The following is a 24,908-nucleotide window of genomic DNA, read 5'->3' on the forward strand; positions in this document are numbered from 1 at the left end:
GCTATTTTGCTGCAAGACGAAGAAGAAGAAGAAGGAGAAGACGCCTCCACCACCATCACCACCGTCGTCGTCGTCTGGCTTATTAAATTAACATTTTTCATCTCAGGCGCGTTCTACTAACTTATTGTTCCGGCCCGTCTTCGTCATGGAGGTTCCGGGACCCGACAGCGACTGGAGGAGTCCTCAGTTCAGACAGAAAGTCGTCGCTCAAATGTGAGATTTGCTCTCTTGGTCTTTCTTTCTAGCTTCGTTTAGCTCCAACACATATTGTTTGTGGACGCAAGTATTCAAAAGCACATTTGTTTGTAGCACCGTGATAACGACACACGCCGTGCTTCGGACGTAGAGCCGGTGACGTCACCAAGCTCGTATTATCGCGTTTGTGGGCGACAGACGTCCTGTGCGGAGCTCGCGTGAATGGCTCCGCAGTCTTCAATAGGAATGAAACGAGTTCAATATTGAAAACTGACAACTCCTGAGTCATCATTTCGAAAATTGTGACGACAAAACGGAAGGGAGCCAATTCAAGTAGCGACCTGACTCGGGAACAAGGAAGCGCTTCGTAAATCAAAACAAACCCGTCACGTCTTACCCCAAACAAAAAGGCTAATAACGGCAGCCGTTATTAGCGTCATTTGAGAACTCACCTCGAGCTTGCGCAGTAGACTGTCAAGTCTGCGTTCTGCTGCCTCCAGGGTTTTTTCGCTGGTCTTTTTTTTCCCCGTTGGGCGTTTTTCTGTTGAAAATGGTCTCGGTGCCAGCATCGCGCGCTCCTCCTCTCTTCAGAATCAGAATCATCTTTTTTTTTCCAAGTAGGTCCAAAAAAACACACCAGGAATTTGTCTCCGGCAGTTGGAGCCGCTCGAGTACGACGACAGACGGACAATGGACAGAGAACGCTTTGGAGACATGAAGACATTGACCAAAAAAAAAAAAGCAGTCACTGAGCAATAAAGGGTTGCTAGTTATCCGGTAATGCCGGTACGTTATTATTTTACATTTGATTTGATTTGATTTATTGATTATTTTTTGTTGACAATTGTGCGAAAAGATGCAGAGTCCTCTCGCACTTCGAGCACGTGTGCCCTCTTCCTGGTTGTGTCCTGTGTTTCCCGCTCGTCGCTATGTTGAGTTCTGTGTTCGAGGACGAGATTTGAGATCAGTGGCCGAAAAGAATCGTGTGTGGTGTTCAGACGATCGGCGCACACCGCGCACGGTAATGATCAAACCTGTTAAATGCCAGATTTGTTTTTTTCCAATCTTCATATGTGAGGTCTGTCACAGATAAATAATGGTTTAAGATTGGAAAAAAGTCCTTGTGTGTGTGTGTGTGTGTGTGTGTGTGTACCAGGGCTAAACGGTATCGAAAATTGAGGGATGCTCGTAGCCTTCCAACGTGGTGGGAAATTTCTGGTGAATTTCCACGGGAAGTTAAAATGGTTAATTTTGTAAATATTAGGTCACGACACTCTTACTCGGCTACTGGACACACCTGTGGTCGGGATTATGCTCAACTATATTTTCTCCAGCTATGATTCAACTTCCTTATGAAGAGCCACCTTTCCATTTGTGACCTTTCTGGTTCATTCCCATAAACTCTTGTTTATTCCCATGGAAAGTTTCCAACTTTGAAAATTCACGAGTATGTTCATATTAACACGTAGTGTGTCGTACAGCAGCATGTCATGTAACGTGGAATGCGCTGTAGTGCGTTTGTACGCGGAACATGATTGTGTGTCATGTAAGCTCTAAAGAATGAATATGAAATAATAATAATGACAAGGAAGCATGTTGTGTTGTGTTGTGTTTGCAGCGAGGAGGCCATGAGGAAGGCGGGAAGCGGACATAACAAGTCCAGCACGGACATGGAGAACCACGTTTACGTCAAAGCAAAGTCCAGAGTGAGTCGCAATGCCGCTGGAACGTAACAAATGGACCCTCCCCCCAAAATAGGGGAAGGGGGCTGCACGATAATGGTTAAAACATATATATATATATTTTAAACCCGCAATATACAGGATCAGTGTTGGGAAAGTTTGTTTTCTATGCCAACTAGTTCAAAGTTCAGTTCACTGGTCCAAAAACTTTTTTTCCCTCCAAATACTGGCATTTCATTTCCCCATTGTTGCCACCCATTCAGTCCGCACTAGTAGCCAACTGCAACCCTGCAATCTCAAAAACTTGCTTGAATGGTCTTTTTTTTTTTTTTTTTTTTTTTAATGAATTAAAACTAAAATATGACTTTTGTCCTTAATGTGCAAACAAAAACACGAAACACAGTAGGACGGGGAAAGGACATTGATAACTTTGCATTCCTCGCAGTTCTGGCTGACTATTTTAACAAAATCATTTATTTACTCTTACAAAACAAAATAGTACAATACACGTTCACCCCCATTGAGGCAATGTTCCTGCACGCACCTCGCGTACTCACGCAGCTGCCGCGTGCCTGCCTCCAGTAGTTTAATTTTGAAAAGCAAAGTAGGAACTGCAGCAGGTGTAGATTGTGTCATTCGTCATACAAGAAGGTACGTATGCAACACTGGGCTGTGTCTTGTTCGAAGTGTTATAATTTACCGTAACATGGGTGCTCACCTTATTGGCATGTCCCTCTGCTGGTCACTTGTAATATTAAAGTTGAGTCACAGTATATTACAGCACACCAACATCGCAGCAAACCCTGCGATGTGACTATTGCGCACACTTACGTCGCGATGACGATGCCCTGAAAAAATATCGTCGCATCGTTCATTTTGGCCTTCGACCTTATATTGCTGTCAAATACTGTTGTGCACCAGCAGCAAGGCTAGATAGCTAGATAGGGCCATGGCTCAGTGCCATGAGGCACATTAGGACGCAATTGCGGTTTCTGTAATCCGTAGTTTTTTACGGGAGCAGGTGATTGGCCTACTGCTCAACTCCCAACCTGGAGGACCAGTTGTTTTTTTTTTTTGTTATGGTTTTCCTTTCCTTACACAAGCTTACAGCACCTGGTATTCCCCGGCGGTCTCCCATCCAAGTATTAACCAGGCCCGACCCTGCTTAGCTTCCAAGGTTGTGCGTTCTCAGGGTAGCATGGCCGTAAGCGGCGCCGGCAGCAAAACACCACCCAAAAATATTTTTCAATCGCTAATTTATACATAAAGAAAACATCCATCCATCCATCCATCCATTTTCTGAGCCGCTTCTCCTCACGCGAGTCGCGGGCGTGCTGGAGCCCATCCCAGCTGTCATGGGGCAGGAGGCGGGGTACACCCTGAACCGGTCGCCAGCCATTGGCACTCACATTCACACCTACGGGCAATTCCGAGTTTCCAATCAACGTAGCACGCATGTTTTTGGGATGTGGGAGGAAAGCGGAGTGGCCGGTGAAAAGCCACGCAGGCGCGGGGAGAACATGCAAACGCCACACAGGCGGGGCCGGGGTCTGAACCCGGGTTCTTAGAACTGTGAGCCAGACGCTATAACCAGTCGTCCACCGTGTCACCGAAAGAAAACATATTTTATTAATAAGAAATTATTTTGTAGGGTTACTAGTCAAGAACATAAAATTATTTGCATTGCGTGCGAACAGGCGCGGGGTCCACATTCCGCCGTCGAATAAGGACCCCAGGTCCGTTTTCAAGGGGTCCATATTCCGTAGTCTGCCGGCTCGCGGTGGGCGGGTGCGCGGCGGCGCTGGCGGGCGGTGAAGGTCTCGTGTGAAGGTGCCAATGACGGGCGGTGTGTATTGGCAGGAGGAGTATCTGTCCCTGGTGGCCCGGCTCATCATCCACTACCGCGACATCCGTGAGTGACCGACCGCTCGTTGGCCCCGTCCTGTCGCCCCTGACGCTTGACCCCTGACCCCTGACCCCTGCCTTGTTTCTCTTTGACAGACAAGAAAACCCTGGGAGGTCCAGGTGAGTGCGGGCGCGTGTCGCCGCACGCGGGTGGCGCCTGTAACTGCGTGCGTTGTCTCCGCCAGATCCCATCAATGCCCTGACTAACCTGACGGGCGTCGGAGGAGGCCCGGGCCCCGTCGGCATGGGACCCCGCCCCGCCGGTGCCCCCATGGGGGCCATGGGGCAGATAGGCCAGCACGCCATGCCCGGGGTGTCTGGAAACCCGCAACCCTGTGAGTGCGTTTCCTCTCCTCGCCGCGTGTTCGCTCGGCCGGGGAGTCGTTGGGTTAGGTTCGGTAACTTTGTTTGTACCCGAGGGCGGATTTGCTTGCTCACATATACGCAGACATCGTTTAAAGCACAGTGACATAACAATGACAGCAGTGGCTAAAACCCAAAATTGAAATCAAAATGGCAATAGATGTGGTACAGAATGAAAGCTAACACGGCAAATACAGAACAAATACATCGATAAAGAAAGCTGTCTACAATTGCCCGTCGCTACATCACAGTTCGCGTATTGTGGGTTCAGTGCATCGCAGATTGTTTTATTGTACGGTGCGGTGCAGTACACTACAGGACAGTTGCGCGACTGCACGTCTCTGGTGATGTAAACATCATTAGCTAATTGAATATAGTCCACCACCGCTAGTTAGAAAGAATTGTAATCCAAAATAGGTGGTTTGGATAGAGGGAGGGTGGAAACAGCTGCTGGTGCTCTTCAAATCGCTTCAAGAAACAAACACTAACTAAATAGAATAAACACAAGCACATTCTTAGCACACCTCCCGGTAGCGCCGATCGACGCCATCGCTGAACACAGAGGGCCTCAAACGACAGGCAGGAAACAGTCTTCGGTAGACTTCTATCGTGGAGAATGTGAGGATGGCAACCCCAAGTGGACAAAAGGAATACTGCACCTCACATGCATATACTGCGTGTGTGGGTTAAGCGCGGGGATAAAGGCAAACTGCGCGCGGGACAGGCGCAGTGACGTCTATAAAGTATAAAGAAGCCTTAACCGCGAGCACGCCGACACGCGCAACACTCCGCCCCTCATTCTCTACCTCCCTCGCTCCTCTTCCTGGTCCTCAGTGGGGGGTCCCGCCCAGTTGTCCATGCAGCAGCAGCAGCAGAACTTGCAGTTCCAACAGTTCCAGGCTCAGCAGCAGCAGTTCCAGGTTCAGCAGCAGTTGAGAGCCCAGCAGCAGCAGAACCAGCAGCAGCAGAACCAGGTAGCACCACAACCACAGCCAGGTACCGCTCGCTCGCCACCTTTCAGCCGCTCCCGCTTCCTGTGCGCGCAGATGCATCAGTCCAGGATGCAGCAACAGCAGCAGCAGCAGATGGTGCAGTTGCAGCTGCAGCAGCAGCACGCGCAGGCGCAGGCGCAGGCGCAGTCCATCCAGCACATGGTCCAGCAGCAGCAGGCGCAGCCGGGCCCCATGCAGCCGCTCCTGCAGCAGCAACAGGCCGCCATGGTTCCGCAGTCTCTGGCCGCGCAGATGGCGCCCGCTCCCCAGCACGTCCCCATCAACTCGCTGAGTCAGCAGCAGCACCAGCTCAAGATGCAGCAGGCCTTCCAGGTCAGAACCCCCGTACGCATACCCGTGCCCCGGTCCCAAGCGTAGCCCCCTAACTGAGCCACATCGCCACACCGTGTGCCAAAGCGTTGCCTCTGTCCTCAAGCCCCGTAACGGACCCCCGTCCCTAAGAGTCGCCCACCTGAGCCCCATCGCCACGCTGTGTCCTAAAGCCCCGTCTCCGAGTACGGTCCTAAGCTCCCCATCCCCCAAACCTTGTACCCTCCCTACCTGAGCACAATCCCCAACATCCCCACCCCCATGCCCGTGTGCGCGTGTGTGTGTGTCAGGTCCGGGCGGCGTTGCAGCAACAGCAGCAGGCGGCGGCCGTGCAGGCGCAGATGGCCGCCGCGTCAGGACAGGTGAGTCGCAGCCCTCACGATGGACTCAAATAAGGAACCGCTCCCGTCAATCACGGGTCCCCTTCCGTCCAGCTGGTGCGACCCAACATGCAGATGCCGGCCCGGCTGACCCGCCCTCCCCCGGCCCCGTCCATCCCACCCCCCAACGCCGCTGTAACTCAACAGGTATGACCTCTAACCCGTGCACTTTCAGGGCCCGTCGGTCATCCGGTCGGTTCGTCCCGGCAGGCGCAGCAGCACGCGATGATGTCGTCGCCGTCGCCCGTGCAGGTCCAGACCCCCCAGTCCATGCCTCCGCCCCCTCAGCCCTCTCCTCAGCCTCCCGCTTCGCAGCCCAACTCGGCCAGGTAGGAGCGCGGGTCCTCGCCTTCCTGACTTCCTGTCTGCGGCTTAACCCTCGGCCGCTTCCTGTCCCCAGCTCTGGTCCCACGCCGTCTCCGGGCGGGTTCCAGCCCAGCCCGTCCCCCCAGCCCTCACAAAGTCCCTCAACCGCCAGGACGCCCCAGAATTATGGAGTCCCCTCCCCTGGCCCGCTCAGCACTCCAGGTACACACGCCCCCCCCCCCCCCCATTTGAGCACATCACGTGAACGTGTGCCCCCCAACAGGAAACCCGAACTCTGTGATGAGTCCGGCAGGGGCGGCGTCCCAGGAGGACCAGCAGTACATGGAGAAACTCAAACAACTTTCCAAATACATCGAGCCACTACGCCGCATGATCAACAAGATTGACAAGAACGAAGGTGGGTGGGGGTGGGGGTCCAAATGCTAACGCGTTTCCCATGAACGAGTGTTGACTTGTTGTTGTTGTCGTCAGAACGGAAGAAGGACCTCAGCAAGATGAAGAGTCTCCTCAACATCCTCACGGACCCCAACACCAGGTGACCCTCGTGCCGCGCCACGTTACCGCGGCAACAGTCGTACCATGGTGATAGTTAGCGAGTTCATGTTACCATGGCAACAACATCCTAGCGCACAGTACCGTGGCGCCGGCCTCTTCGTCACCTAGGGCACGTTACCGTGGTGACAGTTAGCCCGTTTCACAACGGCTACGGTATCCTAGCTGTGGTGAAAGGCAGCTAATTTACATAACCGCGGCGACAGCCTGCTAATCCGTTTGTCACCGTGCCGAGAGTCCGCTAGTCCACGTTAGCCTAGCGACGGGCCGTCCGTAACGCCAATGCGACAGCTGGTCCGTGTTACCGTGGCGACACCCTGGGACTCCAGGTCGGCGTGACGACAGCCTCGCGGCACCGTGGTGACGGACGGCTAGCTGACGTTGCCATGGCGACAGTCCTCTAAGTGTCCTTCCCTTCAGGTGCCCTCTGAAGACTCTGCAGAAGTGCGAGATCGCGCTGGAGAAGCTGAAGAACGACATGGCCGTGGTAAGTTATGACATCATCACCCGCCGCGACGTCGTCATGCCCACGCGTGTGTTTGTGTGCGTTCGTTCATTCAGCCCACCCCCCCGCCGCCCCCACTGGCGACCAAGCAGCAGTATTTGTGTCAGCCGCTCCTGGACGCCGTCATGGCCAACCTCCGCTCGCCCGTCTTCAACCACTCTCTGCACCGCACCTTCGCCCCCGCCATGGCCGCCATTCACGGCCCCCCCATCACGTAAGGCGCACGCGACCCAAACGGGCGACTTTCCGTAAATGTCTCCCAAAAAGTCAGGAACGTTGGGCTGCATTTCAGGATGAACCCACAATGCCCAAGGATGTTCACTTGTATGCCTTTCTGTGACTCCTCCAGTCTCCCTGTTGTGGCACTCGAAGCCAGGGGTGTCAAACTCATTTGAGTTCAGGGGCCACATTCACCACGATTTAACTTCTGGGACGGAACAGAAGATGCGCGCAGGCCTATTCAATTCCAAATTGTTCCCATTGTTTGGGTACATTTGGAAAATATTCACATTTATTGATTAGCATCTTGTTGCAAATATGAGCGATCTGAAAATCGATTTCAACAATATGTATCAGTTTTGTGCAACTTACAGATCGATCGTTTTGTGCAACTTACAGATCGATCACAGTGGACCGGGCCCGAGCGCAAATAGTGAAAATCCACAAATGATTAGCACCCAGACGAATTGCCATGGAAACAAAAAATTCATCCAAAGAGTTAGAATAAGTGGGAAAATGCCCCCAATAAGCCGTTTATGTGAAAAACTGGGCCACGGTCCCTGAAAAAAACACTTTGGGGGGCGGTGAGTCTGCGGGTGCCAAAGCATGAATGTGTGGGGCTGCACTGGATTGAGCTTTTTTTTTTTTTTAAGCTGTAGAAATCCTTTTAAATTCCCATAAATGTCTGCCTCCATCTGGAGATTTTGACAACCTCGACTGACTCATCACATCTTGCAAACTTAAGTTGGAACTTTCCAGAAAGGGGTCCAGTCGTCCCCCACATTTAGACCTCAAAATACACACAAGTTGCAGTAGTGCATGAAATAAATGGTAAGAGCTCGCCCGAAGCAACCTTTTTTCAACTGAAGCTGCTGACTGACATTTTGCAGTATGGGACTGCAATACAATGTGGCGTCAGTGCGACCTCCAGTGGTCAAGATAAGCAACAACAGTTATGTTTATTGAAAACTTGCTTGTTCGCTAAGTTTTATATATGCAGTGCATTTGAGGTCCATCCTGAAAAGTCACCCCAAAGCCAAACACGGGGAACTTCTTGCGAGCGGTGTATGTGGCGTCCCCCCCCCCCCAGCGGTCCCCCTGTCTCGTCCCGCAAGAGGAAGTCGGACGAGGACGAGCGCCAGACGGTCCCCGACATCCTGCAGGGGGAGGTGGCCCGCCTGGACGTCAAGTTCCTGGTGCACCTGGACCCGGCCCACTGCAGCAACAATGGCGCCGTGCACCTGGTGTGCAAGTTGGGTGAGAGAGAAACGCGCCACCCGCACCCTCGCCGATCACCTCTGACCTCTTTTTTTTTTTTTGCCGCAGAGGACAAAAACCTCCCCAGTGTTCCTCCACTGCAGCTCAGCGTTCCTGCCGACTATCCAGACCAAAGTCCCTACTGGGCCGACCACGCCGATCAGTACGGTAAGTGCGACCCCCCCGCCGCAAAACTGCCCGATGAAAGGCCCCGCTAGCTTAATGCTAACTAGTGTTGGGAACGATAAACCGATACGACTGTATCGCTAGCAGACTAGATTATCGATTCAAAATCCACCAGGAATCCTTACATTATCTCCGTACAACTGATATTAGTGCTGCACTGATGAGTTCAGGTTAACACTTTATGAAGGCCACTTGAAATCTAGGCAGGACACATCCAGCTGCAATATGATTGGCTGCTCCAGCACTCAAGTGGGATTCGTAATACTGCCGCAACAAAGTGTCTTATACAGCCCCCGTGTGGCCAAGGAAGACACACCAGTAGGAACAGCATTCAATTGAGGTCGTGTGACCAAAACTGAATTTCAATCCAGATTTGTCATTACTGTATAATTTATAGTGCTAGTTTTCCTCATAAATACACAGTACCATTTTTTATTTATTTATTTAGGGTTGGAATGAATGGGAAATGATCGTTTGAGATGTTTTAAGTTACAAGCGTGATCACGGAACCAAATCAAGTTTTGAGTCAGGAATAATGATTCTGAATCGCTCCAAAGGGATTTTGTGGATATTTTGGGAACTATCCAGCCCCACTAAAACTTTGTTAGTTATTTGGGAACAAGTCAGAGACCGCTTTCCAACGTGCGTGTGTCCCGACTTCGTGTGCGCAGGCGCCAACCACTTCCTGCAGGCGGTGCACAGGACCCTGGCGTCCAAGCTGCTGCAGCTTCCCGACAAACACTCGCTGACGGAGGTTCTGCACACGTGGGCGCAGAGCGTCCGCCAGGCCTGCTTGTCCGCCGCGTGAAGTCGCCAGCACAACCAGATGACAACTCGTTCTCTTGTAAAGATCAATAAAACCCCTTTTCATATGCCACAAGACCACCTCTCGCTTGTACACGCACAATGACATTTTATTCAAGAGACTAAAACAATGATAACTTGACGTTTGTGTGCTTCAAAAGCGGAGTGAGAAGGCTCTGTAGGACACGTTGGTGAACACGTCCACGTACTGGCTGCTTCCTGCCACCGTCAACACCTGAAACACATCGTCGTCATGACCTAAAGGGATTTCTTTTCAGACTGATGCCAATTCCCATATTCGGCAGAGTACGATTCGGACAACCGATGAATTGGCCCATTCCTTTAAAAAAAAGCAATGAAGACAACCTTTTTTGGCCCTTTAACACAAAAAAAGATGAGGAATTATAGGCAGAACATTTGACTGATTTATAATACTGTCCTTTTGCATTTGTTGAACTGTACAACAAAGAAGAATAAGCCGTTTTGTTTTTGTTTCGCCGCGCCCTCGCCTACCCGCCCCGGTGCAAGCGGCAACCTCGGTAACGATCCTTGCGCAGGTTCACCTACGGAAACCTTGTTACGGCTTTTGCTTCCTCTAGATAGTCAAGTTTGACTTTTCAAAAGGGTTAATATCTGTCCATTAAAATATCTGGTCTGGTCCTAATCGTGACTGTCACGCAACACGTTTTAACACGCAAAGAAGACGGCGGCTCAACACATCATACACACGACTGCCACAAAACAAAGAGGCGGGAAGTAAAAAAGTACTTAAGAGTATTTATTTTTGTGGTAACTTTTTATTTTTACTTCTTTTGAAACATCTGTACTATGTACTCCTTACATTTATAAAAAAAAAAAAAACACGAGCTTGTTACTTTTAAAACCTAAAGTTCGTGACGACGCAATGTATAAAGCATAACCTCGGAAACTGGAAGTCGGCGAATCGAGCGCATTGATCTTAGACATCGTAGATACTTTGAGCACGTGCCTCCGGTGACGCTAAGCTAAAAATAAAAAATCTGCACATTGCATGTTTTTCACGAAAATAAGGATGCCCGCATATTGTGCTGCCTACAGTTGCGCACACGTCGTACGACCACGGCAACGGAACTCCGAACAACCTTTTATACGCAAGAATATTTTTTGGCTCTTTGTTTCAAAAGTGCTGCAATGCTTAGGGTGAACCACGTTCATTTTTTAGAAAGCTCGCTTGTTGAAGTCTAGCTTGCTGGCAGTAAATTATCTAATGTTTGAGCCTTAACACATTTATTTGCCCACTGCAAAAACAAAACTGGAAAAATAAATACATCAAATAAAAATAGCCACAATCTGCACATTTTTTTGCAGTCACTTTTAAATGGCCTGTTTTTGAATAAAGGGATGGCAATTAGTTTTTTTTTTCTTTTTCTTTTTCTGATTCATCGAAAAAATGGACAGATTTATTATAAAAATTGTTAGTCGCAGCCCTAGATGAAATAGTAACAAAAGTGACTGTTGTGGCGTTACCATCTCTGACGCGAAGAGGAATCGATCAGCGAAATCGTCGGGGAAGCAAACAAAGGTTCCAAGGAATCGAATGATTAGGAACCGGTTTTCGATTCTCATCCATACTTGTGGCACGCTACACGATTGTCCCAAAACAGGATGACGCGTACCTGGTGTTCCGCACTGTTGGTGTTGAGCTCCAGGCTGTTGATGTTGTTGGGCGTGCACGGGATCTGAGCCTTGACCTGCCCCCCCAGCAGGCAGTGGGACACGGCGGGGCCTTGGCCCACCGCCAGAATCTGCGTCGGGACGGACGGGCGGGTTGAAGCTAAGCGCGAGTTAGGCCGAGGCGGATTTTGCTCACCATGTCCTGGAAGAAGCTGGCTCGTTTCTGGCAGCCGTTCAGCTCGAAGACGGACGTCGGCGTCAGAGAACGAAGGTGCCACAGGGAAAGCGATGGCCCCCCGCCGCACAGCTGCACCAAAACCACTATCAGAACCAGGACCGCGCGATGGACTACACGGACAGTGAACCCCCGCATATTTGCCGTTCGGCATTCACAAATTCATCTATTGGCCTAATTGTTCGTTATTCGCCGTTTTGTGCTCAGGCCAAAGCAATAGAAGCTTTACTATGACGCCATTTTGCGGCCAAGGAATGAAGTCGGAGTGAGGAGTTTCATGTTGACGAAAGTAGCGCTTTTTCTTTTTCTCCGTGGAACTTCAGACCACGAACGAGCTTATAAACTCGGAGATGCTGCCGTGAAATTAGTATTGGGATACACGCATCGTTTTTATTTCCTTTTTTTTTTTTTTTTTTGCTGCTGCTGCTCCTTAAAATAAGCAAAGCTTTCTTTTGCAAAAATTACAACTACATATTGCGGAGTTGCGGTCCACTTAGCGGGAAACCCTCCCGACTTCCTTGCAGGGGGCGACGTCAGCGCTCCCAAATATGGGCACGGTCGGCATCGGCCGCCCCGAGGCGCCGCCGTCAGTTTCGCGCTGAGCGAGTTTCAGAATTGATTTGTTCAATATTTATTATGCAAAGTGAATCAGCTGACATCACACCGTCATAATCGTGCGACAGCTGACGTCATTAACACAGCCCGAGTGGCGCTCCAAAACTATTTTGCATTTGACTGCCTCGTTAGCCTCATCGAGTTGCCCGCAACATAAACTCGTAATATAGTTTGAGTATAAACCCTTTTGGACTGTCAGATTGTCACAATTGGCTCTGGATCCTTAACCTTCGCTGCCAATAGCGGAGGTTCACCGTACTGGATTTTTGGTTTCCTTACCATCCAATCCGAGTCGGTCGTTAAACAGCTGATCCACTTGCCAAACTGAGGGCGGGCACATTTCTGACAAACATGGCGACACCGTGAGCTAACGGCACGCTGCAGTCACATGCCGGAGGGAAGATGTCTTACTTGGTACTTGTGCACGTCCACGCAGTGAACGCACTGAGACGTCCTGCTGTCTGCACACAAACAACGAGACGACGCTAATATTCCATTTGTGTCCGCATTGTGCGTGAACGCCGAAGGGCTGGCGCCCAACACAAACGCTTGAACATTTTGAATCGGTCAAGAAATGTGGAAGGAGGAGAAGTTCAAATGTGAAATATCTCAACTGGAAAATGGGAGAATGTGAAATAGTTCCTAAAATGTTGGAATGATTAGAATTGGTCAAGAAATGTGGCAGGGGTTGGTAAATATGGCAAATACCTCTTATAAATAAAAAATAAATTAAGTGTGGAATTCTTGAAATGTGGAAAATGATGTTCTGAATGAGCCGAAGAGTTTTCAAGTGGAATGGGAAAGTTGGCTTTCATTCACTTGAATGGCAATTTTGGGAACACGGAAATTGTGGAATTCTGTGAAAAATGGGAATTTTGATAACGTGGAAAATCTGGGGAGCGCTGGAATTTCAGGAATGTGTCAAAAACTCACCCCACATCCGGACAGCGCCGTCCTCGCCGCCCGACAGAATCTCGCCCTCGCGCTCCCTCACGCTCAGGCAGTGAACGTAGTCCGAGTGTCCCCGCAAGACGGACTGCGGACGGACACGCGCAAATGTCAACAATGGCCGCCGACTCGCGACGCTCGCTCGTTCGCTCGCACCTTGAAGACGCCGTTCTCCAGGTCCAAGACGTGAACGTTGTTGTCACCGCCGCCAAACACCACACTGTTGTCCTGACACACACACACACACGCACACCTTTTTTTAATACAGTGGACCTAAGTAGTTCCTTCTTTCTTAGGGAGTAGGAGTGAGTGAATGGTTGGGAACGCAGCCGTCTTTCATCATTCCCTATTACCGAATCCCTTTATTGGGAATTTTAGCTCGTGGACCATCCCGTTGACTGGAGGGCTGAAGCCATTAAATCACTGCGGAGGGATCTGGAGTGGACTTTATGCAGAAGAATTTCTCTTTTTTGCTCCAAATGTGAAGAAAAGGCTGCTGGCCACTGGAAAAGCTTTGACTTTACGAGAAGCCGTTTAAGCATTTCTTCAAATCCACGTCCTAGTACGCTATCGGTCCTCACTTGTAAGACAATTCGGCAGACCAATAGGACGCTCAAACGGCTTTACGGAAGGCCAAAAGCACTACAACTGCGCTAGTGAGCGTCGAGAACGTGGAAGAAACGCCGACGGGCGTTCGCATACTCACTCGAGGGTTGACGGCCATGGCGTTGATCTCGGGGATCTCCATGCTGGCCCTAAACGGGAGAGAGAAGGCGCGTCACGTGACCGGCCCCGAGCTCGCCGTCGACCCGGGACCCGACACTCACTTGTATTGGGGTCTCTTGGTCCACAGCGCTTTGACGTTCTGAAGGGAAACACAAGAAAGCGCAAGTGAGTCACACGCCGCCGCGGCCGTCTGGCCGTCGCGCTCGCTCGCAACCTTCTTGATGAGTTCGGCCCAATTCCAGGCGCTGACCGACCCGTCGCCGGCGCTCAGAAGATGGCCGCCGAAGGACTCCAGACAGAAGACCGGACCGTCGTGAGCTGGAACGCACGGCAGACGGACAGACGCTCAGACGGACGGACGCCCGAACGTTTGACGGCGTCGACGACCTCGTTCACCTGGAAAGGTCAGCACGGGCTTCCGACCCGCCTCCGACACGTCCGGACTCAGAGCTGCGCACAAACTGACGGCGCGGCCTTCGTCATCATCCGAATCGTCGTCATCCGCATCGTCGCATCGCTCACCTGAAGATGCCGATCTCTCCGTAGTTGTTCCCCGCCGCCAGGAAGCGTCCGCACGGCGAAAAACTTTGCGAGAACACCGACATGTGCAACAGCTGCGGACACGTCACATGCTCATGAAGGTGCCACGTGAGCCGTTAAGGACGCCGCACGACTTGCTCGTTAAGGGCTTTTTTTTGGAGTTCGCCACGGGCAGCGATCGAGGAGGACCAATAAGAGTTTTAGGACGCCTAGTTACGACGCTTGCCCGGGAAATTGTACCGTTGATGCCCGAAAACCCCGTTTGGATGACGATGACGACGACGACCACCCCCCCCCCCTCCCTCCCTCCCTCCCTCCCTCCCTCCTGTTACCGCAACCCCAGTGGCACAAGGACGAAGTCTTCTCATGTTTCTTTAGCGTGCAGTAGTCACACTATTTGAATTGGTTAAATGTTGATGACGTCATGACTTCTATACTTTTGTCTTTTTTTTCTATTTTTAAAAGGAAACTAAAAGTTGAACCCCGTGGCACCCTACTATGACAAAAAAAAAAGATTTCTATCCTACTTTAGTTTGTGTGAAATAGTTAATATTCATTTCCTATTTCGAAGATGGGGCATCCTCGCCGTAACTGTACAAAGACTCCAACCTTTATCATTCTTCACGTTCTCTATGCGTGCAAAAATAAGTGAATAGGTGCGCGGGAGGCTCGAATGAAAGAAGCTTTACACTTGAGCACAAATGAAAATGTTTCGAAAAGGGACAAATGAAGTTTACCTCGACGGGGCCCATTTTCGCGTCGCGTCGCTTTCGTGCGCCAAGCTGCGGAAGCGCGCTGTTATGGCGTCACCGCGCTTGGCATTCTGGGAACTGTAGTGAGAGGCGCAGCATCCGACAAACGTCATAATCCGTTTCTAAATGATTTTAGCAAAATTGCGACAGCATTTGGATTTGGACTCTTCCATACAAATAAACGAAGACACTTCTTTCTAAGTTACTATTCTGCCAAACATGATCTTCTTGAGTTCAAGTAAAACATTTGTGTTGATTTTTCGTTTTGCGGAACGACTTTGCTACACCTATTCTGGCAATGTCATACGTCCTAACAAATTGTGGAAATGTCTATCCCGTTTTATGATTAATAATATTGACTGTGGCTTGGAATTGAAAACACGTATGGTTAGGTTTCTTCAATAATGATAGCAACAATACTAAACCAGTCTGTGTTTTAAAGTTGATTAATAGTGTTGTGAAATTTCATATCCACAAATCCAAATTAGTCTTTCAAAGCGTCTTTCCTTTTCTTTTTGGGAACTAAACCAGACAATACACGAGTACCATATTTAACTGTGAAGCAGTTAGAATTGTTGATGGTCTTCATTTAATGTTTTTATTTCAAATCCCCTGGCTCCTCTTTTGTCTGTTTTGTTTTCTTCAAATTGTGGCTTCCAATAAAGTTTTTTTTTTTTTTTTTTTTTTACGGTAGATCAGGAGGCGAAGCCATCTCGATACGTTTTTATTTTTGTCCCGATGGCCGACGGTTCGTTCGTGTGTGTGATCACAAAAACACAAAAACAATAACAAAACAAACAAACAAAAATCAGTCGAAGTGTTCAAACGAGGACAAAACAAATAAATTGTGTCGGGTGGTCAGCGAGCCAACATGGCGCTCCTCTCCTTCCCGCTCGGCTCGGTTCGGCCCGGCCCGGCCCGGCCTCTGCGGCGCCGGTGCGAACGTTGCATGAAAACGCTTCTCGGCAAGTTGCACAAGCGGGTCACAAACGTCAAATCGCGTCGCCGGTTTGTGGTGCTTTACAGCTCGTCGCGTCGCGGCGCCGCGCGCATGACGACGCCTGCGCGGCGGAAGTGCTTCGTCGTCGTCGTCGTCGTAGCGGCGGCGGACAGCCAAGAGGCAAAAGTCGAGCGTGGAGGAGAGAAGGAAAGAAAAAGAAAAAGAAAAAAACAAAGCAGCAGATGCACGACAAATAAACATGGCGAGTCTTCGCTGAGGGCACAAGGTTCGCATCCGCACGCCGACCGAGCTCGCTTCTCGTAGCGGGACGCGGAAGCCGGCGGACGGGTAAGTTTGACGCTCGGAGCGGCTCCCGAAGCAGCGACTTCCCCCCCCTCGATTAGGGTCGACATCTTTGTGTAGCTGCGGGCTAGTTAGCTAGCTCGGCGGCTAGCGGACGAGCTAACGCGGCCGCGGCTTATCCGCCGTCAATACAAAGATTGCGGATGACAGCTGGCGTCTTGTGCGCATTTGTTGAGTGTCGGTCGTGCTGTTGTTCCGTTTGCGGCGGCGGCGACGAGCGGCCAGGTGCTAACTAGCTAGCCGACGTTAGCGGGCTGCTCATCGTTTCTGTGCAAAATGGCGTTTTCGGCAAAGTCAAACATGTTGTTCACCGGTGGGCTGTTTGCGGGAAGGGAGGCACGCTCGCCGCGAGAAGGCCCTTTTCATTTTGCGGGGACGGGACCGAACCCGGGCAGGCTCGTTTGTGACGGAGGCGGGCGGGAGCAACCGTGCTAACCGTGCGTAGAACAAAGCTCCGTAAAATGGGAACCGTGCGGCGGGGAAGATGCTCGGCTTTGTCCGGCAGATGCGCGCTGGAGTCGGGCCAAGGTCAGGCGGCCCCCCGCGGCCCACTCTTCCGCTCCATCTTTCCTCTTCGTTGGGCCAGCAAGTCGGTCAAAGAAGACGAGTGACAACTTTACACGCGCGTCAACAACACGTGGACGCATAATAAACCAGTTTATTTCTTTTGTTGTGTTGTTGGCTTACATGTTGCCATAGAAACACTGCTGGAGCAAATATCAAAGTTTATGGTTGCGTTCGGAACCCTTCGCTCATTTCCTACTTTGTCATTTTTATATGGTGGACCTAGTTCCCTAAAAAGTCCACTAAAAATCCCGTTGTAGTGATTCGGGAGGAAGGAATGAGTGAATGATTCCAAACGCAGTTAATCAATTATCGTTCCCGACTCCCTAATCACTCAATATACATTTTTACAGAGTGACCCAGGGAGTTCCCTCAAAAGTCCACTAAAAAAAACCTTTTGTAGTGATTACAACGTAGCGGATCCACGTCAGGTGGCGGAACTTCCCTGAGAAACATTGAACGAGTAAATCTGTTATAATCCCGTTCAATGGCTTTTTCTTAAGTGTATTTACCAAAATGAATGCAAACATTGCACTTTGTCCATCTGTGTTGTGCTGTGATGCTGTACTTGCGTCAAAGATATTTTTGCACTGCATCTCATGCTGAAACTCAAACAAAAGCCCTGAAATGGAAAATGATCGACACCTTGCGTCATGGGATGCATTTGTAGCAAGGATTTCCCAAAAGTGACGATCCAAATGCTGAATGGCCATTTCGGCGTGAGTACGAGGCACCGGGAGTTTGGAAAATCGGATGATGGGTTCTGGAGAAATGTTTTTTTGCATCGGGAACATGATCCGGTCATGATCATTTCCAACTAAGAAGCGTTTTGGATTACAGGTGAAACATCTTCAACGAACCTCGATGCGACCTTTGCGGATGACAGCGGCGGCCGTGACCTGGCTGATGAACAATCTACGCACGTTGGAAAGATGGCCTTTTTTTGGAACATTTTTGTGTGATAGCGCCTATTGAAAATCTGGTCAAAAAACACCTTCACCTTCGAGAACTTGATCATTTCTCAACATATCTCCTCAAGCCTTTGGTTTTGGTCTGCTACACGGGGAAGCCCTTCTCCGATTGGCTACCAAGTTTCAGTTCAAAAACGGTCGGAAACTCTTAGGGAGAAATTCTCCAAGTGTGTGCGTCCAAAAAAAACGTGATGGTTTAAACGGCCCGAAAAACTCTAGCTAAATAGGCCAAATGGAAAAGTGGAATAGCTCGTGTACGTCGTCAGTCAGTCATTGGTTTCCTGAATTAATTTCTTCTGGAGGATTTTAGAGGCCTTTGATGTATTCATTCCACGTGTTTTTTTTTTTTTATACATCAATTCCACCAAGATGGCAGCTACTTGTCACGTTGCTACATATAGTTGAAAGGAAAAATAGTTTGGAACACTACTTAGGCGCCATTAATGACGTCACAACTTGCCAGATCAACGTCGGCTGGTTGAGCTTCCCAAATACTGCGTAAGTAAATGCACTATATTTGCATTACATTGTGTTAAATTTATTGTACAAAATGAATACAGGCAACTTAATGGACATTCGTGTTGATGGTATTTTTGGGCCACGACTTGAAACCAAATGTTTTCTTCTTGACCAGCACACTGCATAATGGGATCAACTAGATTTTCTAGTGAGTATTGTTGCTTACTACCTTTCAACATTCCTTGCGGGATAGCGGTGGGCACGGCGGTTCTTTTGAGTTTACTGAATCATTCGAATCAGTTCATTCAAAAGATTCGTTCACCGAATCGTTCAGTTCTTTTTCACCAAATCATTCAAGTGCTTCCTCGTTCATTTAACGATCCATCCCTGAGGTTCACGTTCACTCAACACATTCACCGAAGGACTATGCGTTGTTGTTGTCATGTATTGTAAACTAGGAAATGTGGGGCGATGATTAAAAAACAAAAAGAAACCTTCGGCTAAATGATCACCTACCTATATCTCTCGAACACCCGGCTTCGGTTGTGTATGTGTTCACTGTGATGGGTAAAATGCAGAGAACAAATTTCATGTGCATGCATGTTCATGACAATAAAAAAGGTGATTCTTCTGATATGTAGTGTACGTAAACACATTTATTATTAATTTACATTTATTTTAAATGTGTGCTTGTTTTCATGTGCTTGACTGACTCAACATTAGCCGTTAGCTTGAAGAAACGGCTGCGAGTGAAAGCTGTCCCTCGTGAGTACGTTCACCGCGTAGTACAAACGAAGAAGTTCCACGAACGAATCACTCTTCAGTTCCTCAGTACACCAGTTCACTGAACGAATCACTCAGTTCACTTAAGTCCGTCCCCCGCTTGCACGGCGCTGGCTGGTCATTGGTCATTCGCCAAAGTGAGTGACAAGGCCGGCGAATCGCAAATCACATGGCAGTACGTTTAATGAAGTCCCGCCCCCGCCTGCACGCCGCCTGCTCATTGGTCATTCGCCAAAGATTCAGAAGTGAGTGACAGAACGCTTCAGCAGTTCCGTTTCCCGGCCGACTCGCTTACCCGACGGCGTCGTTCTTCTGAACGAAACGTTTGCGAACGAAACAACACTGTTGCAGGATACAGTGACGACACTATATAGCGGATACACTACAAAATAGCCACTTTGCTATATAGCGCGTGGGGGGTGATTCCCGGCACAGCAACCTTTCACTGACTTTTTTATTATGCTAAGCCGCTGTAACATTATGCACAGTTGAAACATTTACTTTGCACTTATACATGATGGTGATTTTATTAACATGTATTGCACACAAAGGTAAACTTTACCTTTTGAAAACCATGTTTTAAAAGATGACATGCCAATGTATTGAACTTAAAAGTTGAGTACAACTGAACAGTACTTAACTGTTTAAGCCACTGTAATATGTCCAAGTTCAACGTTTAATACCGTAACTCCTTTGCATACCTCTAGAGGAACACCGCGGACCACTACTGGTGCTCATACCGCACTTTGAGAACCACTCATCTGGATGAGTCTTTGTCAACCTTTATGGAACCAAGGCACATAATTTACATTAGGAAACGGGACACCAGCAAACAAACATGTCCCAAATAGTACACAGTATATCCTGAAATAATGATTGATGCTTTTGTCTTCATTTATGTGAAATCTGGGCCTGTTAAGGTCTCTAGGATTCTTTTTGTATGCATGGCAACAGGTTTGGACTTTCTGCCATCTCGTGGAAGAGCATTTGTCACTATACGGTGTCGGCAGAGAGAAGTGAAATTGGATCATTTCCCGGCACAGTACTTGGGATCGCTGGCCTCGATAATTAAAGACAGTTTTTAGAAAGGCAGACTTTGTTTGAGGTGAAGGGATAGACGGGCGAAGCTCCCCCCCCCCGTCGTCAGACGCGTGAAGGTCGCGGCACGAGCGGAACATATTTCAATATATTACTTAATACGCATTGTGACGCCACCCTTCTCCCCCTTCTTGTCTCCGTAGTAACGGCTCACCGGCCACCTGCAAGGGGCGTGGCCCGATTGGCCGTCGGGCAGATGATGTCCGCCGGCGGCGCTCTCGACTGTTGAGCAAAGACTCTCCCGTGCCAAAGCCCCTCCCGCGAGTCCCAATGGTTACCGGCGGTCGCACCGTGGCGACTCCCGCCTGAAAACTGGCGCCAGAGTACTATGGCAATGCATGATATGAGTCGTGCCAAGGGTTTCCCCTGTAAAGAATGTGATATGGTCTGCCCCAGTACTCCAAGTCTTCTAGAACATATGAAAGCACATTACCAGCAAGGAGAGAGTGCACGTTTTGAATGCGAACAGTGTGGACGGATTTACAAGCACGCAGCTAGCTTGGCCAACCATAAAAAGTCTCACGAAGTGGGCTCCTTCCAGTGTCCCGTCTGTACCCGCACCCTGCCCAACGCGGTGGCCCTCAAGAATCACCTTCGCATACACACCTTGTCCCCAAGTAGCGCTCACGCCGAAGAAGAGAGCGAGGAGGTACCCGAGGAAGGAGCTCCTCACGAAAGGGACTACGCCCTGAGCCAGGACCTCTCGGACAGCTTCGGGCGCTCTCACTTGAACAACAGCGCCCTGCAGGGCCACGAAGGTACCAAAAGTTCCCCCGAGTCGGACGACGCCTGGGACCGACCTTTCAAGTGCGACCAGTGCGACAGAACCTACCGGCACCACGGCAGCTTGGTAAATCATAAGAAGTGTCACCAGCAAGGAAGCTTCAAGTGCTCTGTGTGCTTTAAACAATTTAGCAACCTGGCTGCCCTCAACAGCCACGAGAGAACTCACTCCAAGTTTAAGAGCCCCGCAGCGTCCATGGTGAGCAGCAGTAGCGGCGGCGGCGGCGGCGGCGGCTCTCAGGCCGCCCAGAGCGACAACGCCAACGCCTGCTTCTGCCACCTATGCCAGATTGCGCTTCCCACCAAGGCCGACTTCCAGGAGCACATCCTCCTGCACGACACCGCCTCGCCGTCCCTCGGACTGTCCCGGAGCTTTCCCGGCATTATGCCTCACAATCTGAGTGCGGTTCGATCTCCGGCGTACACCCCGGCTCTCGGGGACCCTCTTCCCCTGCCGCCTTTGCCCGGTGACAAAAGAGGTCCCTACGACCCCATAATGGGCCCTCCCGTCAACAATCCCATATACACGTGCGCGTACTGCGGTGCGGGACATCCTGACCTGGAGACCCTTAAAGTACACTACCTGACCCACGACCCCAACCCCGCCTCCCATGGCCAGGACAGCTCCGTTCTCAACTCAGAAACACTTAGCGCCGCTTCTCAGGGCTCGGTGTCATCTTCTTCCGGAGACCACGTGGAGCAGTCCGGTTCCCCGGAGGACGGCGAGCGGCGCTTCAAGTGCGGCGAGTGCGGCAAGAGCTACCGGCACGCGGGCAGCCTGGTCAACCACAAGCGCTGTCATCAGACGGGCCACTATCAGTGCACGGTCTGCTGTAAGCAGTACCCCCACTTGGCAGCACTGCACAGCCACCTGCGAAGCCACAAGGGGCGCTCCGCCAACCAGCCCCCGGGCGACGGCAATGACTGGTTATCTCCGGAGCCGCTGACGCTGGACTCTCAGCAGAGCTATGTGCAGGAGAGCAGCGGCGCCGCGACGCCCATTTCACTGCCAGGAAACCTCGCGGACCCCGCCCACTTCGGACCGGACGGGGGTCACGGCAGCGCTTTGGAATCGCTCGAGTTCCACGACCGCTTCGACGGAGGCTCCTCCGCGCACCGGCAGGCCGACCGCCACGTGTGCGCCGACTGCGGCGAGATGTATGCTGACGTGTCTGGTATCAAGTCGCACATGTGCCCCCGTCGTGGTCAACCGCCGCCACAGCAGCAGAGTAACATGTCGAATGGTTTCATAGGCAACATAAACTATCACAACTCCAGTAGCAGCTCAATGGCCTCGGGCAGTCTGAAGGAGGGGAGCAGTCAGCGACAGTACGCCCTGACCGGCGGCAAGCGGATGGGAAACGCCGACAAGGATGACGACGACGACGGGGAAGTCTACCAGTGCTCCGTGTGCGGGAACCATTACGCCAGCCTCCGAGCCCTGCGCAGCCATCTGCGAAGTCATGCCAATAATCCCTCCGGTCCCGGACCGTCCAGCCTGGAGCAGGACTGGAGGATGATCTGCTCCACATGTGGCCAAAGCTTCTCCAGGAAGCAAGACCTTCTAAATCACCAACTCGTCCACGGTCCCCTGAGGCCGGACGGCCAACAACAGGGCATCGGCGGATCTTCAGCCAATGGCGGCGACAAGCTGGATGGGCGCAGCCACATTTGCGTAGACTGCGGCGTGTTCTTCGCTGACCGTCACCACCTTATCACCCACCTGTGTCCCGGTAAGAATCGGGCCAGCGCGCTGAGTAAGCAGGGCCTCAATGGAGCCAAAGGGATGTCCGGAGGAGAGGGCATGGGCGGCGGGGTTGCGGGCGGAAGTCGTGACGTGGCGGGGAACGGGCGGCGGGCGATGGTAGACCAAAGTGACAAACCCCACAAGTGTGACCAGTGTGGGCGAGGCTACAGACACCCGTGCTCCCTCCTCAACCACAAAAAGTCCCACAAGACAGGCGTGTTCCGCTGCTTGGTGTGTCAGAAGCGTTACTACAACCTGCTGGCCCTCAAGAACCACCAGAGGACCCACTTTGACCTCAAGAGGTATGGCAGCCTTTTTACTTTTCCACCTTTAGCAGCCAGGGATGCTCAGTCCAACTATCGAATCAAGTCTATGAAAAAAAGAAAAGACATGACATGTCAGCCTGTGAAAGACATCTTAAGAAAAAAGGAAAACCTTGGTCTTTATTCAGCTCTGCGTAAACCGCGGGGTCTGTATTAACTGCATTCTCCGCTGATTGGCTGCCAAGCAAAGTCCGTCGTGCGTCTGTGTTGTTGTTTTTTTTCCGATTAAAAGATGGCTGAAATCGTGCTTAGGCGACGAATGAATGTACATGTGAAAGAAGGACAACATTGACGTGTCCCTTCCGACTGCAGGCACAAGTGTGAAGAATGCGGAAAGGCCTTCAAGATCCAAAAGCAGCTGATTAACCACCTCCGTCTCCACGAGGAACACCGGGCCAAAGGTCTGGTCCGGACCGGCCCCAACGGCTCGCGATACCAGCAACCCGGTCCCTCTCAGATGCAGAGCATGCGAGGGGAGTCGTCGAAGGGCCCCGCGATGGGCGTCAAATACGCTCACCAGGGCTTCAAGAAGCCCTACTCGTCCGCAGGAACGTCCAGGCCCCAGAAGTTCGACCCGGCCGAGAGCGGGCGGCGGCCTTTCGCCTGCGAGGAGTGCGGCAAGACGTACCGGCACGCGGGCAGCCTGGCCAATCACAAGAACCTCCACAAAATCGGCGAGTACCACTGCAACGTGTGCAACTCCACGTACCCCAACAGGCTGGCCATGAAGAACCACCTGCGCCTCCACTTCGCCCAGAAGAAGCACAACTGCCAGGAGTGCGGGAAGGGCTTCCGCACCCAGCGGCAGCTGGCCACACACACCACGGCGGGCCTATGCAAGGGTCCGCAAGGTCCGGGGGCCCAGATGGACTTCGAGTGCGACGGCTGCTGCGAGGGCTTTTCGTCGGCCGAGCAGCTCGCGGCGCACGACTGCCCCGCCCGGCACCTGCCGTCCTCGTCGTCGGCCGGCAGCTCGGCCGACGTCGGCACGGAGAGGAGCTCGGCGGACCCGGACTCGGACGAGAGGCCTTACGCCTGCGACCTGTGCAGCTGCGCCTACAAGCACGCCAGCTCCCTGCTCAACCACAAGCACACGCACAAGACGGGTGACTTCCGCTGCAACTTCTGCGACAAGCCTTACACCAACTACATGGCCCTGCGCAACCACATGCGCATCCACACGCAACGTAAGAAGCACATCTGCCACACGTGCGGAAAAGCCTTCCGCCTGGCCCGCTTTCTGCGCAACCACCAGAAGGTCCACGAGGAAGGCGCCACCCCCTTCGGCTGCCCCGCCTGTGGGAAGAGTTTCCAGGGGAGGTCTGGCCTGGCCCGACACCGCTGCGGGGACAACCAGGTAGGCGTGGATATCAGGAGGAAGACGGCCGGAGCAGCGGGAGAGGCCGACGAGTGTCGGTACACGTGAGTTGTCCTCTCTTCTTTGTCATTCTTGGATCTTGTCCAAACAGTGAAGATGAATTTAGCTCTGCACATGTCTATTCCAGGTATATGATCTCCAATCCGGCTTCCTTGGGACCATTCGCATGCCGGAATTCGGATTTTTCTGAAGTTTGGACAAATTGAATTAGTGGTGAGACCAGTTAAGTCACCCCCGTTTGCTTTCAGTTAGCATCCACTCTGTCTTTGTCTTTGTGTTGCTGATGTTGTGTGTCCGTGTGCGTGTGCGCGGCTGTGCGTGCGCGCACGCACG

General features: G+C 51.3%; 3 protein-coding genes and 1 pseudogene across 8 annotated transcripts in view; 2 read left to right on the forward strand and 2 right to left on the reverse strand.

Moving 5' to 3' along the window:
- On the forward strand, window positions 1-11,092 carry med15 (mediator complex subunit 15). Of its 3 annotated transcripts, XM_061700106.1 has the most exons (20): window positions 1-213; window positions 817-972; window positions 1,052-1,216; window positions 1,814-1,901; window positions 3,738-3,789; window positions 3,879-3,902; window positions 3,968-4,117; window positions 4,980-5,119; window positions 5,192-5,470; window positions 5,758-5,829; window positions 5,902-5,994; window positions 6,058-6,176; window positions 6,248-6,375; window positions 6,437-6,571; window positions 6,646-6,709; window positions 7,147-7,213; window positions 7,288-7,445; window positions 8,541-8,707; window positions 8,777-8,875; window positions 9,565-11,092. In XM_061700106.1, the coding sequence occupies exons 4-20, from the start codon at window positions 1,824-1,826 to the stop codon at window positions 9,699-9,701; spliced, it is 1,962 nt and encodes a 653-aa protein (XP_061556090.1). In that variant the 5' UTR covers window positions 1-213; window positions 817-972; window positions 1,052-1,216; window positions 1,814-1,823; the 3' UTR covers window positions 9,702-11,092. The 3 variants fall into 3 exon arrangements, with proteins under 3 accessions (XP_061556090.1, XP_061556089.1, XP_061556088.1); XM_061700105.1 differs by lacking the exon at window positions 1,052-1,216 and having other exon boundaries at window positions 817-981; XM_061700104.1 differs by lacking the exons at window positions 817-972; window positions 1,052-1,216 and having other exon boundaries at window positions 9,565-11,088.
- LOC133415528 (5S ribosomal RNA) lies at window positions 2,979-3,087 on the reverse strand (annotated as a pseudogene).
- Window positions 8,321-17,070, reverse strand: thoc6 (THO complex 6). Its single transcript, XM_061700137.1, has 13 exons — window positions 15,152-17,070; window positions 14,397-14,488; window positions 14,271-14,335; window positions 14,089-14,192; window positions 13,976-14,013; window positions 13,855-13,903; window positions 13,305-13,376; window positions 13,134-13,236; window positions 12,612-12,661; window positions 12,480-12,542; window positions 11,547-11,657; window positions 11,353-11,481; window positions 8,321-9,932 (listed from the first exon to the last, which is right to left on the reverse strand). The coding sequence occupies exons 1-13, from the start codon at window positions 15,164-15,166 to the stop codon at window positions 9,852-9,854; spliced, it is 972 nt and encodes a 323-aa protein (XP_061556121.1). The 5' UTR covers window positions 15,167-17,070; the 3' UTR covers window positions 8,321-9,851.
- si:dkey-89b17.4 (zinc finger protein 646) overlaps window positions 16,035-24,908 on the forward strand; it is a 12,516-nt gene continuing 3,642 nt past the window's right edge. The window contains exons 1-4 of one of the 4 annotated variants that reach the window (XM_061700082.1): window positions 16,035-16,454; window positions 17,874-18,502; window positions 20,488-23,176; window positions 23,510-24,619. In XM_061700082.1, coding sequence (XP_061556066.1) covers window positions 20,673-23,176; window positions 23,510-24,619 — 3,614 coding nt within the window. In that variant the 5' untranslated portion in view covers window positions 16,035-16,454; window positions 17,874-18,502; window positions 20,488-20,672. Of the gene's footprint in view, window positions 16,455-17,873; window positions 18,503-20,487; window positions 23,177-23,509; window positions 24,620-24,702; window positions 24,798-24,908 lie in introns of all 4 variants that reach the window. The other 3 variants (XM_061700083.1, XM_061700084.1, XM_061700081.1) reach the window with 3 other exon arrangements.

Source organism: Phycodurus eques, chromosome 16 (assembly GCF_024500275.1).
Source record: "Phycodurus eques isolate BA_2022a chromosome 16, UOR_Pequ_1.1, whole genome shotgun sequence".
NCBI classification, from domain to species: Eukaryota; Metazoa; Chordata; class Actinopteri; order Syngnathiformes; family Syngnathidae; genus Phycodurus; species Phycodurus eques.